The sequence below is a fragment of the Anomaloglossus baeobatrachus genome, chromosome 3 (genome assembly GCF_048569485.1).
Source record: "Anomaloglossus baeobatrachus isolate aAnoBae1 chromosome 3, aAnoBae1.hap1, whole genome shotgun sequence".
Lineage (NCBI taxonomy): Eukaryota > Metazoa > Chordata > Amphibia > Anura > Aromobatidae > Anomaloglossus > Anomaloglossus baeobatrachus.
Genome location: NC_134355.1, coordinates 549,363,727 through 549,378,022, shown reverse-complemented (window position 1 = coordinate 549,378,022; position 14,296 = coordinate 549,363,727). Strand labels below are relative to the sequence as shown.

The following is a 14,296-nucleotide window of genomic DNA, read 5'->3' as shown; positions in this document are numbered from 1 at the left end:
GGCTGAACTCTATCTAACCGGGTCCGCTCATCTCTACTGGAAACCTCAGGCAGACAGATAGCAGAGATACTAACAAGTCAAGACAGGTAACAGGATGTCAGGAGACCGCTTGCAGGTAGGTTTTACTGACCGCAGTCTGAAGGCAGATGACTCTGAGGAGTAAACAGGAGACTGACAATCTCAGAAGCCTACCAAACCAAAGGTGGACATGAAACAGAAGATGCAAGTACCCAGGGCAGGTCACAGACAGGACTCTAGAGTTTAACAGAAGCCAAGATGCAGCATAATAAACAATATCCAGCTTAGTTCCTCAACAACTCACACAAAGTCAGTCTCCATCAATATCAGAGCACAGGTGTGAGTCTTAGAAGCCCTTAAATAGGCCAAGGAAGTTCATCACATTGAAATATGCCAGCCAGGGGCTGGAGAGTAACATTATCAGTCAATTTTTTTGCAACAAAAGCTTCAGACCGCTGCTAAAAAGTTGAAGATGAAAAGGAATTTCACGTTTCAGAACGACAACAACCCTAAACATACCTCCAATTAAGCAAAATAATGGCTTCTCCAGTAGATCTAAGTTTAAAAATGGTGCAGCCAGGGACCAAACCTGAATCCAATAGAGTAAGTGCTGCATCACCTAGTGGCTTGATCAACAATTTCCCCTTTTACAGCATGTCTCTTCAAGATGGAATAAATTTTAGAGGTTCTGGCAGCAATAACTAATTTCTTCACTTAGCCAATCAGAGTTCCAGCAGATCCTTCTTTTGGACTATTGTGACCCCCTGCACAAACACCCGTCCCTAAAAAGGTGTAACCAGCCAACCTAAAAACCCTGAGTCACCCCTCTCAGGTCTTGACGTTCACACGCGGGGGCGGAGCCAGGCAGTTGACCACGCCCTCCGAGGAGTTCAGATAGCCTGAGACGGGAAAACCACAAAGCAGATCGGTTAGGGAGGAGAGGAGAGTAGTAGCAGTGTGTCAACGTCTGTCAGGGATCTGGGTAGGAGCCCAGATACCCTGTGACCAGGAGGCAGATGGTGGTTGCTGCCTACAGGAGCCGGGAAGACGACTAGTGGAACCGTAAGGGACCGGGACAGAAAAAAAGTGGCCCGCCGGTACCGAACTGGGGAGCCAACTGGAAACCGGAGCACCAGGAGGGGTACTCAGACCCAGAACGAGGTCCAGAAGCCACTGAACCACGTCAGATTCACTGATTGAGGTCTGGACCTTAGGTCCTTTCCTGTCCCAAGACCCGAAAGACAGCAACAGCCTACCGAGGGGGATAGAAAGCCAAGGGGGGGCGGTTGAAGATCCCGTGCAATGTGACCGAGTGGATAAAGCGCAGGGACTCCAGGACTCTGCTACCCGTTGTGTTCCTGGACCCCGAGTGTGCACCATGTCCGCCCCGTCTGGCAAGCCCGAGATCCCGGAGCCCGCACCTGGAACAGCGGCGTGGGTGGAAGCCTGGACCGCACAGATGAGCTGCTGTCTCCAAGCGCAGGTGCGTTTCCTCCTGGAGCGCTGGGTGGCCGAGATGGAGGGGATAGAAGGAGAGTAACTCCGGCACACTGTTATATCACCCAATTGGAAGTCAAAAAGTTAAACGTCTGATTTTTCTCGATTTTTTATTGAAGAAAAAGAGGAAATGATACAGTTGCAGAAGGTCCGCCTAAAAACGTTTCGGCCTTCGTCTCAGCTTTCATCTGGTCGGACAGACTGACTGAATATTTTTACAAAATCAACACAAGAACATAAGAAAAATGAATCAGTATACAACCATTTTGCATGCATCAGTAATCATATACATCATAACATATTACAAAATGTTGCGACATATTGACAGAGGAGAAGAACAAAATTGTTAGACGTTGACTAGGTAGAAGGGGCTTCTGTGAGACACCAGGGTGTGGTGTAATGGGGTGAAAGCGAAAGTGCTGTGGTAAATATATCTATTAAAGTGATCTAGACAATATGGGGTAATGGGGCTCACCTAAATATGTGGAACTCCCGACATACAAGCGAGGACGGTGCTGTTATGGGCAGTCCTTCGTCTAGGTTCTTCTGGTAACCACATGATTGTGTGTGTGGGGGGGGAAATTAAAGAAATAAAGGAGAGAAGTTTGTTAACAGAAAGGGGCGGGGGGAAGAAGAAAAGGGGGAAGCGACATACCTCCCCTTCCCCTCCCCTCCCTCCTCCTCCCCCCCGCCCCTTTCTTTTAACAAACTTCTCTCCTTTATTTCTTTAATTTTCCCCACACACACCCAATCATGTGGTTACCAGAAGAACCTAGACGAAGGACTGCCCATAACAGCACCGTCCTCGCTTGTATGTCGAGAGTTCCACATATTTAGGTGAGCCCCATTACCCCATATTGTCTAGATCACTTTATTAGATATATTTACCACAGCACTTTCGCTTTCACCCCATTACACCACACCCTGGTGTCTCACAGAAGCCCTTTCTACCTAGTCAACGTTCAACAATTTTGTTCTTCTCCTCTGTCAATATGTCGCAACATTTTGTAATATGTTATGATGTATATGATTACTGATGCATGCAAAATGGTTGTATACTGATTCATTTTTCTTATGTTCTTGTGTTGATTTTGTAAAAATATTCAGTCAGTCTGTCCGACCAGATGAAGGCCGAGATGAAGGCCGAAACGTTTTTAGGCGGCCCTTCTGCAACTGTATCATTTCCTCTTTTTCTTCAATAAAAAAATCGAGAAAAATCAGACGTTTAACTTTTTGACTTACAATTGGGAGATATAACAGTGTGCCGGAGTTACTCTCCTTCTATTACGTAATTTTTCTCCTGAGCACCTGTGATAGGTGACGCTAGGTCCATTACCGTTCTTCGAGATGGAGGGGATAGCCGCCGCCGTGCGGGCACGTGAAGTGGCGGCAGATTTGGAGGCAAAAGTATGCGACCCACACCCCTGTGTCCGAGAGGGATCGGCCGCTGTGGCTGAGGGACCCGGTCTGCTCCTGCCTTTCATGCTTCCTCCCCCGCCGCCCGTATCGGTTGCCGCTGCCTCTCCACCCAGTTCGCCACCCCCGACATCGGTGGCGGAGTCTGCCCCAGACGCCCATGATGATCCACCTGCAGAGGTGGCCCGCAGACGGCTACATGATCGGCCTGCACCGATCCCGTTGCCTTGGAAGGACCATTCCCGGAAAGGTGCCCGTTCCTGATGTGGTCCCGCCGGTCCCGGGAGAAGCTGCGCCTGAAGACACCCCGGCCCCTGGCAGTCCACCCGGCCAAGAAGGAAGTTGGCGCTTCCCGGAAGAAGGCCCAGCAGGTGAGGCTGGTCGTTCCCGAGTCGCAGGCCTCGGTGGCCGCTGCGAGGCAGCAGAGCCGGCCGCGATACAGTGGGGTTCCCCACGGAGGGTGTTGGTCATTGCTGACATCGGAGAGCTCTGACTGGGCCAGACCCCCACACCACGAGACCCCGGGCAAGCAGACGCCCCGTATTGGGAACCGTAAGGGACCGGGACAGGGTAGTGGCCCGCCGGTACCGAACCGGGGAGCCAACTGTAAACCGGAGCACCCGGAGGGGCGGTACTCAGACCCAGAACAAGGTCCAGAAGTCATTGGAACATGTCGAATTCACTGATTGAGGTCTGGACCTTAGGTCCTTTCCCGTCCCAAGACCCGAAAGACAGCAACAGCCCACTGAGGGGGATAGAAAGCCACCGCACAGGCAGAGAGATCCCACGGGCCAGCGCCTGCGGGCAAACGGGTTCCCGACACACATAAAGCCGGGGAGCGAACTACCATTGCTGAAGCATACGCAGTCAAGTTCTACCACAGAGGTGCAGGAGAAAGGCGGGAACCACCAACCTGAGTAAGGGGCAAAGCGCAGCCGGCTGCGGGCACCGACCAATATCCTTTTTGGTTTACCAGAGACTCTGGTGTATCTGTCATAGTGAGTACAACAGTGCCCTCGGGCCGCGCACCGCACCGCACCATCCCGCCTGCACCTCACAACCACCGGGCCCCGGGACCATCACCCACTGCCCACGGAGGGGTGAACAACAGGCTGCATAACACCGTCCCCGGGAGCCTAGTCAACGATAGCAGTGGTGTCCACATTCACCACAACCCATGGGTGGCATCACAAACTTCCGACCCTAAACACCACGGTCTCGGCCGTGAACCTTCCCCACCGAAATCCCTACACGTAGCACCAGCTTCCCTTCAGAGCGACGTGACCCCCAAGTCCGGGAGGAGCTTGATCCACCCACCGGCGAGCACGGATCTGAGCGGCTCGGCAGCCAGCCGAGCCCCGGGGTGGTACACTATCTCTTATTGCCGACTGCAATTCCCATGGTACTCCACCTGTGTTCGCACGTAACTTGACCTCAGGTGACCTGAGGAGAGGTCACTGAGTTTAATGAAGTCACCTGAGATCAAATGCTGACCTCCAGCTGTGCCTGCAACTTACCTGAGTGACTTCACCTCATCGCTGCTCAGTCACTGCCTGAAGTCCACACCAGGTGGTCATGTACAAAAATAGCGTGCTATGACTTTAGATGTAGCAAAGCTAGAATCGTCGTGGGACCTTGTGTGGATTACATCGGACCTTCAGGGGTGTTTTGGGGGTTAATAAAGTGGTGAAAAACGGTGGCTTGTTTGTCTTTTATTTCAAATAAAGGATTTTTTTTGGTGTTTGTGTTTTCTTTTCACTTACAGATTAGTAATGGGGGGTCTCATAGATGCCTCACATTACTAATCTAGGGCTTAGTGGCAGCTGTGAACTGCGATTAACCCCTTAATGCCCCAATTGCCACTGCACCAGGGTAATTGAGAAGAGCCTAGTAAAGTGCTGAGATTGTCACATCTAATGAATACGGCAATCTTGGCAGCTACAGTCTGCTACTTTTAGGCTGGGGGGCCCAATAACCATGGGACTTCCCAGCCTGAGAATACCAGCCCCAAGCTGTTGGGCTTTATCATAGCTGGGTATGAAAATTGGAGAGGACCGCATGACGTTTTTAAAATTATTTATTTAATTAATTAAAAAAAAGAAGTCGCATGGGGTTCCTATTATTTTGATACACAGCCAAGGTAAGCACACAGTTAGGGGCTGTAGCCATAGGCTTTATCTGTGCTGGGTATCATAATATGGGGGGATCCTACGCCAATTTTTTTTATTATTTATTTTTGCTATATGCTAGGGTACATTGTAGTGTGTAACAGCTACGTGCGATTGTGAATGAACGGTAAAACGTTCATCGCACGCACGTCATTCATTCCTCATGAATTGAACGTCAGGTTGTTTATCGTACCCGGGGTAGAACACATCGCAGTGTGTGACATCCCGGGAACGATGAACAGATCTTACCTGCGTCCTGCGGCTCCCGGCCAGCAATGCGGAAGGAAGGAGGTGGGTGGGATGTTTACGTCCCGCTCATCTCCGCCCTTCCTCTTCTATTGGCCGGCTGCCGCGTGACGTCGATGTGACGCCGAACGTCCCTCCCACTCCAGGAAGTGGACGTTCGCCGCCCACATCGAGGTCGTATGGATGGGTAAGTACGTGTGACGGGGGTTAATCGTTTGTGCTGCACATTCAACAAAATTGAACGTGCCACACATACGATGGGGGCGGTTACGATCGCATATGATATCATATGCAGAATCGTAACATGTAAAGCAGGCTTAAGATAGAAAAAGTTCTGAAATTATTTTTCTTGGTATGATTTTGTTTTAGATGAAAAAAAACTGGCCTTTTAACTGTGTAGATTTTTTATATCCATTGTAATTTGCAACCTATTAGATTCATAATTAGTGCTGAGCGGACCCGGACTGTAAACGTCTGGCTCCACGCGGTTTCAGCGCTATCCCCGGCCCGGACCCAGGCACGGGATTCCGGTACATGATCCAGAATCGGCAATTAATAAAAATGAAAAAAACAATAAATAAATGAGCGTTTCATACTTACCGAGACTTTGTGTCATGGCAGCACACTGCTTCCGGGTCACGCTTTCACTTCCTGTACTGTGCACGCAATCACACAGCTTTCTGTGTTTTCCCCACCACACTGGCCGTCCTTTTATCTGTCATTGGTTCCTGGCTGATGCGCCCCCAAGCCTGTGACAGTCTCTGCCACGGTCATTGCTTATCGCGGCTCAGTAATAGGTTGCACTCAGAGCGGACAGCCGCTCTGACATGTAGCAGAGCTGGATGTGTCGGCGTGGGACTTCTCCTGTGGATTACGTCAGAGCTGCAGGGTGTTTGGGGTTAATAAAGAGGTGAAGCAGGGGGTGTGTTTTGTACTTTATTTCAAATAAAGGATTGTTCTCTGTGTCTTGTTTATTTACTGTCACTTACAGGTTAGTGTGATGCAGGTATCTGATAGACGCTTGTGGCATCACACTAACCTAGGGTTTAGCAGCAGCCGTGCGCTGCTATTAACCCCTGCTATTACCCCGACTGTCACTGCATCACGCCTCCGGGAAGAGCCGGTAGCGCACACCGGTATGATCACATCTAATAGATGCAGCACTACCGGGCGGCTGCAGGCTGAGGATATACCAGCCCCCAGCCGGCGTTATCATGGCTGGGGATGAAAAATGGGGGAACCGCACATCATATTTTTTTTTAATTATTTATTTAATTAAAAAAAAGCAAGCCTTTTTTTTCTATGCCGCAGTCACACTTGTGAGGAACTCCCGCGAGTCTGACATCGCAGAACAGCTGCAAACTTCTGACAGGAGCGTGCATGTGTTTCTAGGTACATGCACGCTCGTGTTAATACAGCAGCAGGCTTTGTCAGGTGATGTCAGACCCGCACGAGTCTAACAGCACATCACCAACACTGCTGCACACTTCTGACAGGAGCGTGCATGTGTTTCTAGGTACCTCCTGGTAAAAATAACCGCGTCATAAAAATTGCGTCAAAACACCGCATTTTTTTGCTAGGAGGTGTAGATTGGATGCAGGAATATGGTGTAAAAATCTCAGCATCAAATTTGCATCCCTTGGCCCCCAAAAATAAAAAAAAAATAAAAAAATTTCTGCCACAGGTGGAAATTTGGTGCTGAAAGCTGGTGCAGACAATATCAGCACCAAATGTGTACTTCCTGGCAAAAAAACGCAGCAAAAATTGCGGAAAAATAACCGCAGCAAAAACCGTGACAAAAAAATTCTGCCAAAACACCGCTTTTTTTGCCAGGAGGTGTAGATTGGATGCAGGAATATAGTATAAACATTTTAGCACAAAATCTGCATCTCTTGGCCAAAAAAACCTCGATTTTTCTGCTAGGAGATTCAGGTCTGTGAACTCAATGACCTCCACCTGAGGTCAAGTTACCTGCAATCACAAATGAAGGACCGTGGGAATCTCCAGCGGTGACCACAAATGACCTGAGTGACGCTCAATGCGCAGCTCATTCATTCTCTAGAGCTCACAGAGAGCGGTCGGTCATGCCGCTCTCTGTGATATTCAGATATAGTAGAGCTGAAGCGGCGTGGGACTTCTCATGTGGATTACGTCAGAGCTGCAAAGTGTTGGGGGGTTAGTAAAGTGGTGAAGCAGGGTGTGTTTTGTATTTTATTCCAAATAAAGGATTGTTCTCTGTGTCTGTGTTTATTTACTGTCACTTACAGGTTTGTGTGATGCAGGTATCTGATAGACGCCTGTGCCATCACACTAACCTAGGGTTTAGCAGCAACTGTGCGCCGCTTTTAACCCCTGCTATTACCCCGACTGGTACTGCATCACGCCTGCGGGAAGAGCCGGTAGCGCACACTGGTATGGTCACATCTAATAGATGCGGCAGTACCGGGCGGCTGCGGGCTGAGGATATACCAGACCCCGCCTGGCGTTATCTTGGCTGGGGATGAAAATAGGGGGAACCGCACGTCGGTTTTTTTTTTACTTTCACCGGAATCACACATGCGAGGGGCTCACGCGAGTCTGCCATGGCAGCACCCGACAAAGCCTCGCACGTGTGACTCTGGGCACTGTATACACAGCTGGGGCTGCAACCGCGCGCTATAACTGTGCTGCCGAGTATTTACCACCGTGAACTGACCGACAGACTGTTCTGCTTTCCCCGCCCACCGGCCGTCTGTGATTGGATGCAGTTAGCTGACACGCTGACACTCAGGGTGGGGGCGTGTCTGACTGCAACCAACACGCACCGGTGGGCGGGGAAAATAATGAATATTGAATTGTCGGCTCCGGAAGGTAACAACCCGGCAGGAGTGTGCCGCCATGACAGTGCCTTGGTGAGTATGCCGCGCTCGCTCCTAGCCCCCTAGCCCCTCCACAAACGTTTTTAACCTCCGGATTCCGGTCCCCATTGACTTATATGGGCACCGGATTCCGGAGCGGATCGGACTCTTTTTTAAATCTGGCAGTGATCCACCGGCCCCGGATTATTGGCCGTTCGATCAGTTCTATTCATAATGTAATTTTGCAGTGGAAAATATTACATTTCTGAAATGATCTCCACTTTCATCTGCCATGCTTTTCATAAAAAAGTCCCATTGTGGAATAGAATAAGGCCAGTTTCCATGAGTTTATTATGGGCGCATTTGTCTACCTATATTATTGATGCAAATCTCATCCTGACCGTGGATCTGTGAACCCGACGTAAGGTCTAATTCACATATCCATGTTTACACGCACATGTGAAAAATTGGTACCGGCGTCATCAGTGTTTTGGATCAGTGTGTCAGACTCATCAGTGTATGGACCGTTTGTCCGTTTTTACCATCAATATGTCATCAGTATTTTTCACGAGTGGATCATTAACTAAATAAATTACAAAGCATTTAATATACTTTGTAATGGTAAAAATGTACAGAATATGGATTCAATCCATGTGCTGTCCATGTTTTTCAAGGACATTGGCCCTTGTCATCCGTGCTGCTGGAAAAAAATGGACATGTCAATAGCACCATAGGTTAAAACTAGTGATGGGCGATACTGGAGTGTAAAAGTCTGGATTCATGCGGCTAACCTTGTTCCCCGTGCACCAATCACGGGCCTAGAGTTCTCAGAGAACTCTGGGTAACTATCTGGACCCAGCCATCCGGGTAATTAAAAAAATACATAAAGGAAAAGAAAAAAAGAATAATGTACATTATACAGTACTTACCAGTCTCTGCGCAGCTATAACACTACATCTGGGGCCGCTCATATACCTCATGGATATGCACTGCTTCCCCCGCCCACCGGCAGTCCCAGCATCTGTGATTGGTTACAGTCGGACATCACCCCCATCCCGTTTGACAGCCTGTTTGACTGCTTGCTATCGCTATACTGCTCTTAGATTACATAGCAAAAAACTGCTTATAGTCCCTTTAAAGATTCAAAGAATCCAGATAAAAGCCATGCAATCTCAGATTAATTCCACAAAATTATATTCTACAGGTATATCCTTATAGTTTTACCTGTTTAAAATTATAGTATGAAAAACACATTTCCCAGAATGCAATGCACTGAATATAAACTCTGAGCAGAAAGAAGGAAGTAATACTGTGAGATCTGTCTCAGAAGTGTGACTGTAGCTGTACCTAAGAATAAACTATATCACATAGAACAACTAAAGATGAAAACATGATTTATGAAAAAATGTACTTCCATTTTTCACTTAAATATCAAAATAAAAATTGTAAAAAGACAAACCATCACTCAAAAATTTTTTGTAGGGGATAACTTGCTGATTGCTAGGTTAGACCCCTGGAAATCAGCAAGTTTTCCCCTATGCCTGGGATAATTTTTTTTTAATTTATTTTCTTTTTTGGGAGGGGGGGAACCTTTAGGAAGAGTAATCAAGAGACCTATAATAAAATTATGGTTTCCCCTATATCCCGAGATTGTGCCTCTGCAGCTTTTTCTTGAATGTAGTGAAGGTGGAGATTAGTGATGGGCGGACTCCCAGATATCCAGGATCAGTGGGTCTAACCAGATTAAAGGAAAAATCTGATTCAGAATTGATCGTGGATATCTGGCCAGATGCCGGTCCCCATATAAGTCTATGAGGACCAGAATCTGACGCTTAAAAATGGTGGTAGAAGGGATAGAGGAATTGGAGTCTCCAGTGCAGCTATAACTCTACTTCCAGGGCCGATCATTATCACTCATCCATATGCAACTGACTGCAACCAAGCACAGACCCTGTTTTTTAAACAAATTGGCATATTCGCCCATATTATGATACATAGCACAGATAAAGTGTATGGATACAGGCTGCAGCCCCCAGCCGTGCGCTTATCTTAGCTATGTATCAAAATAAGAGGAACTGCATGCAACTTTTTAAAAAATTATTTAAATAAATCATTTAAAAAAACAGCGTGTGGTCCCCTCTAATTTGGATAAAGCCCAACAGCTGGGAGCAGGTATTTTCAGGCAGGCGAGGCACATGGTTATTGATCTTCCCCAACCTTAAAATATCAGCCTACAGCTGCCCAGGATTGTCACACCCATTAGATCCGACAATCCCAGCATTTTACCCTGTTCTTCCTGATTTCTCTAGTGCGGTGGCAATCAAGGTAATAAGGGGTTAATAGCAGCTGAGTGATGTGCTTTTCTTGACAGGACGTGTAGATTGGGTGCAGAAATATGCTGTAGAAATTTCAGCACCAAATCTGCATCTCTTGGCAAAAAAAGTGGTTTTCTGTCAGGAGATGCAGGTCTATGAACTCAGTAACCTCATCTCAAGTGATTTCACTAGGTTTACTGAGGTCACCTGAGGTCCAGTTACCTGCAATCACAGATGACAGGTTGGGAGAACCTCCAGCTGTAACTGCAAATAACCTCAGTGACGTCACCGCTCATCACATGGCTCATTCTCTGGTTGAAGCTCATAGCGGGTGGTCATGTTCTATGGACGTGTGCTGTGCCTTCAGTATGTAGCAGAGCTGGAATCTCTGTGAGACCTCGTGTGAATTATGTAGGACCTCTGTGTCTCAAGGGTTAATAAAGGGGTGAAAGAGGATGTGGGGTTTTTTGTATTATATTTCATATTAAGGATTTTTTTGTGTTTGTGTTTATTACTCTTCACTTAAAGATTAGTAATGGGGGCAGTCTCATAGACGCCTCCCCATTACTAATCTAGGGCTTAATGGCAACTGTGAGCTGTTATTAACCCATTATTACTCCGATTGCCACCGCACCAGGCAAATGGGGATAAGCCATGTAAAGTGCAGGGATTGTCACATCTAATGGATGTGACAATTCTGGGTGGCTGCACGCTGTTATTTTTAATAACAATAACCATGGGTCTCCCCAGCTTGGGAATAGCAGCTCCCAGCTGTCGGCTTTCTCATGGCTGAGTATCAAAATTGGGGGGGAACTTCATGCGTTTTTTTTTAATGATTTAAATCTTTTTTAAAGAAAAGCCGCATGCGGTATCTTTTATTTTGATACACAGCCAAGATAAGTGCACTGCTGGGGGCTGCAGTCTGTAGCTATATGCTTTATCTCTGCTGGGTATCATAATATGGGGGGACCCCATGCAATCTTGTTTTTACTTTATTTAGCTTTACACCACGATAGTGAACCACAGACAGGATCTGTGATTGCAAGCTGTCAGACATGCTTTTATCCAGGCTGGTGGAGCTGTCTGACTGCAAGCAATCACAGATGCGGGGACTGCCGATGGGCGGGTAAAGCAGTGCATGTAGATGAGAGATCCTGAAAGCAGTTACAGCCGTGCAGGAGACTCAGTAAGTATAACGCACTTGCTATATTCTTATTTTCTACATTTTTCCTTTATTTTTATTTTTCTTTTTTTCCGAGTTGCCGGATCCGGATAATTACCCAAAGTTCACTGATAAGTCTGGGCCCAGGGGTCTGGCACTCAGGTACTTTTGAAACCGTGTGGATCCGGACTTTTACAGTCCAGGTCCATTCATTACTAGTGGACATGCTTTGCCTTTGATTTATTTATTATTAATTGGACTGCCAGAAATATTAAGCTGTTCTTGGCTTTCTTCCATGGTCCCATAGACAATTGATGAAGAAGAAGTCAAGCATTCGCAACTCAGCTCCTTTCAACACCAGGCTGAAGAGCCCTGCTCTCAGGATTTCCAATATACTGTATAGATCACTTGGGTTTCAGTGATCGAACCCCCAGAAATCAGCAAGTTACAACTTGCTTTTTGGGAGTAATCTTTAAGAAGAATAAGCAACACATACTTAAAATGAAATAATGGTTTTAACTATTGAATGTAAAAAGTCTCATCATTAACACAATTGATTTTCCTTCATTAGAAAAGATAATAGATGCAGCATTGGCTGACATTAAATGAAAAATTCTTCCGTGAGCTCCTTGCTATTACTATGGAGTCGTTGAGATCTCTCAGAAGGAAATATTTCAGTTCTGAAGACAGTTTCTTTGTTCCCTTTGACAGCCAGAGGGCAAAAAGAGTCTCTTTGCCTGGAAGGTAAATCTTGAATATCTTTATAAGTTGGAATATTTCGTTGATCTCTTTCCTTCTTATAAACAGAAAGCAGCTGGTGCCTTAGATTTGCTACTCTGTGTCCGGTATCCACATTGGTCTCTGTCTCATCTATTTGTAGATCAGGTTTTGGCAGAGGTCTGGGAACATTGTCATCAGTAATACCACACACGTTTTGTCTTTGTTCTGATGCGCTGAAGGACTTTTTATAATCTTGCTTGAGATTCAGATTTCGTAGTACAATTTCGTCCTCTAAGTGTATTGTTCCTGTTGGCTCTGAGTGTGATGAAAATTGGGTGGTTATAGGACATGATTGAGGCTTTGGATCAGATTTTTCATCACTTTGTGACACTGTGGTACTGCCAGTCACCTAAGAACCAAAATAAAATATGTTAGAAAACAAAAAGTAACAAATTCAACTTTACTATCTTGGTTTTCATGGATTTGCACACATTCGAAGAAATAGAAACTCAGTGGTGCTGATTTACTAATCCTGTCTAATATATTTAGACAGTTAAATCTTAGTCTAGACCAGGGGACTCAAACTCGTCTGGGTGTATGGGCTGCACACAGAAAAAAAAATAACTTGGTGGGAGGGCACATTGATTACAGGACAAAGTTACATTTTTATTGGTACCATTTTTTTTCTCTCTATACCATTGGATCACTGTTGTTGAACATTTTCTGCATGTTTATTATAACAAACATGCAATTTTATATATATATATATATATATATATATATATGTATATATATATATATATATATATATATATATAGACACATATAACATATATATGTATATATATATATATATATATATATATAACATTATTGATGGTAAAAAAAATCATGCTTTATTTTTGCTGCTTACATTTTATCCCTTTCTTGTAACTAATGTAGTTTTACAATTAGCACCATATAGTAATATTGGCCAACATCTTTTATTAGTGTGCCCCATCCGGTTCCCCTTCTTTAAGTAATGTTCCCATCCTGGTCCCCATTCTGTAGTAATGTGTCCAACCTTGTCCCCATCCTGTAGTAATATGCCCATCCTGTAGTAATGTGTCCATCTTTGCCCCTTTTACAAATGTGCCCCATCCTTTTCTCCATCCTGTAATAATGTGCCCATCCTGTAGTAATGTGCCCGATCCTTGTCCCCATCCTGTAGTAATGGGCCCATCCTTGTCTCCTTTTACAAATATGCCCCATCCTTGTCCCCATTCTGTAGTAATGTTCCCCATCCTGTAGTAATGTGAACAACATTGTTCCCTTTTACTTTTGTGCCCCACTTATGTCCCCTTCCTGTAGTAATGTGCCCATCCTTGTCCTCTTTTACTAATGTGACCACGCAGGTACTCTTCTTGTAGTAATGTCCCCTTTACTGATCCTCTTCTTGTAGCAATGTCCCATCCTGGTCCCATATTGTGCTATTTTACGCACACACACACACACACACACACGTACACCCCAAAACATTCTTCTCACCTGTCCTCCATTTCCTTGGCATCCTCTTTCCTGTTTCTTGCGGCCCGCAAGCACAAGTCCCCCTTGATGACCACGACCGCTGTCAGTGCTTCATCTAAAATTCAGATGAACGTTTTGCCGCCACCGAGCATAGTCAAGCTCTCTGCATTATTCCAATGGCAGCCAACGGCCAATCAGATGCAAGCATGTTATGTCATATGCATCAGCTGCTTGCCTCTGTTTGTCCAGCGGCTGCCATTCGAATAGTGAAGAGAGAGTTTGACTCTGCGCTGTACCGGTAAAGAGTTCATTTGAAATAAAGCAGTGAGCAGTGACGGCTGTGACCCCTGCACCGGCCACGATCGTCAAGTGGGGCACGTGCCTGCGGGCCACAAGAAGCAGCCTGAGGGG

The 14,296-nt window shown here is 46.2% G+C and overlaps 2 protein-coding genes across 2 annotated transcripts in view; both read right to left on the bottom strand.

Annotated features, from left to right (window-relative positions):
• CUL3 (cullin 3) overlaps nt 1–14,296 on the bottom strand; it is a 343,821-nt gene that overhangs the window by 51,318 nt on the left and 278,207 nt on the right. The gene's annotated exons all lie outside the window — the stretch shown is intronic.
• The window catches only part of FAM124B (family with sequence similarity 124 member B), a 74,096-nt gene continuing 71,623 nt past the window's right edge, over nt 11,824–14,296 (bottom strand). Inside the window, exon 4 of the mRNA XM_075338627.1 lies at nt 11,824–12,788. Coding sequence (XP_075194742.1) covers nt 12,261–12,788 — 528 coding nt within the window. The 3' untranslated portion in view covers nt 11,824–12,260. The remainder of the gene's footprint in view (nt 12,789–14,296) is intronic.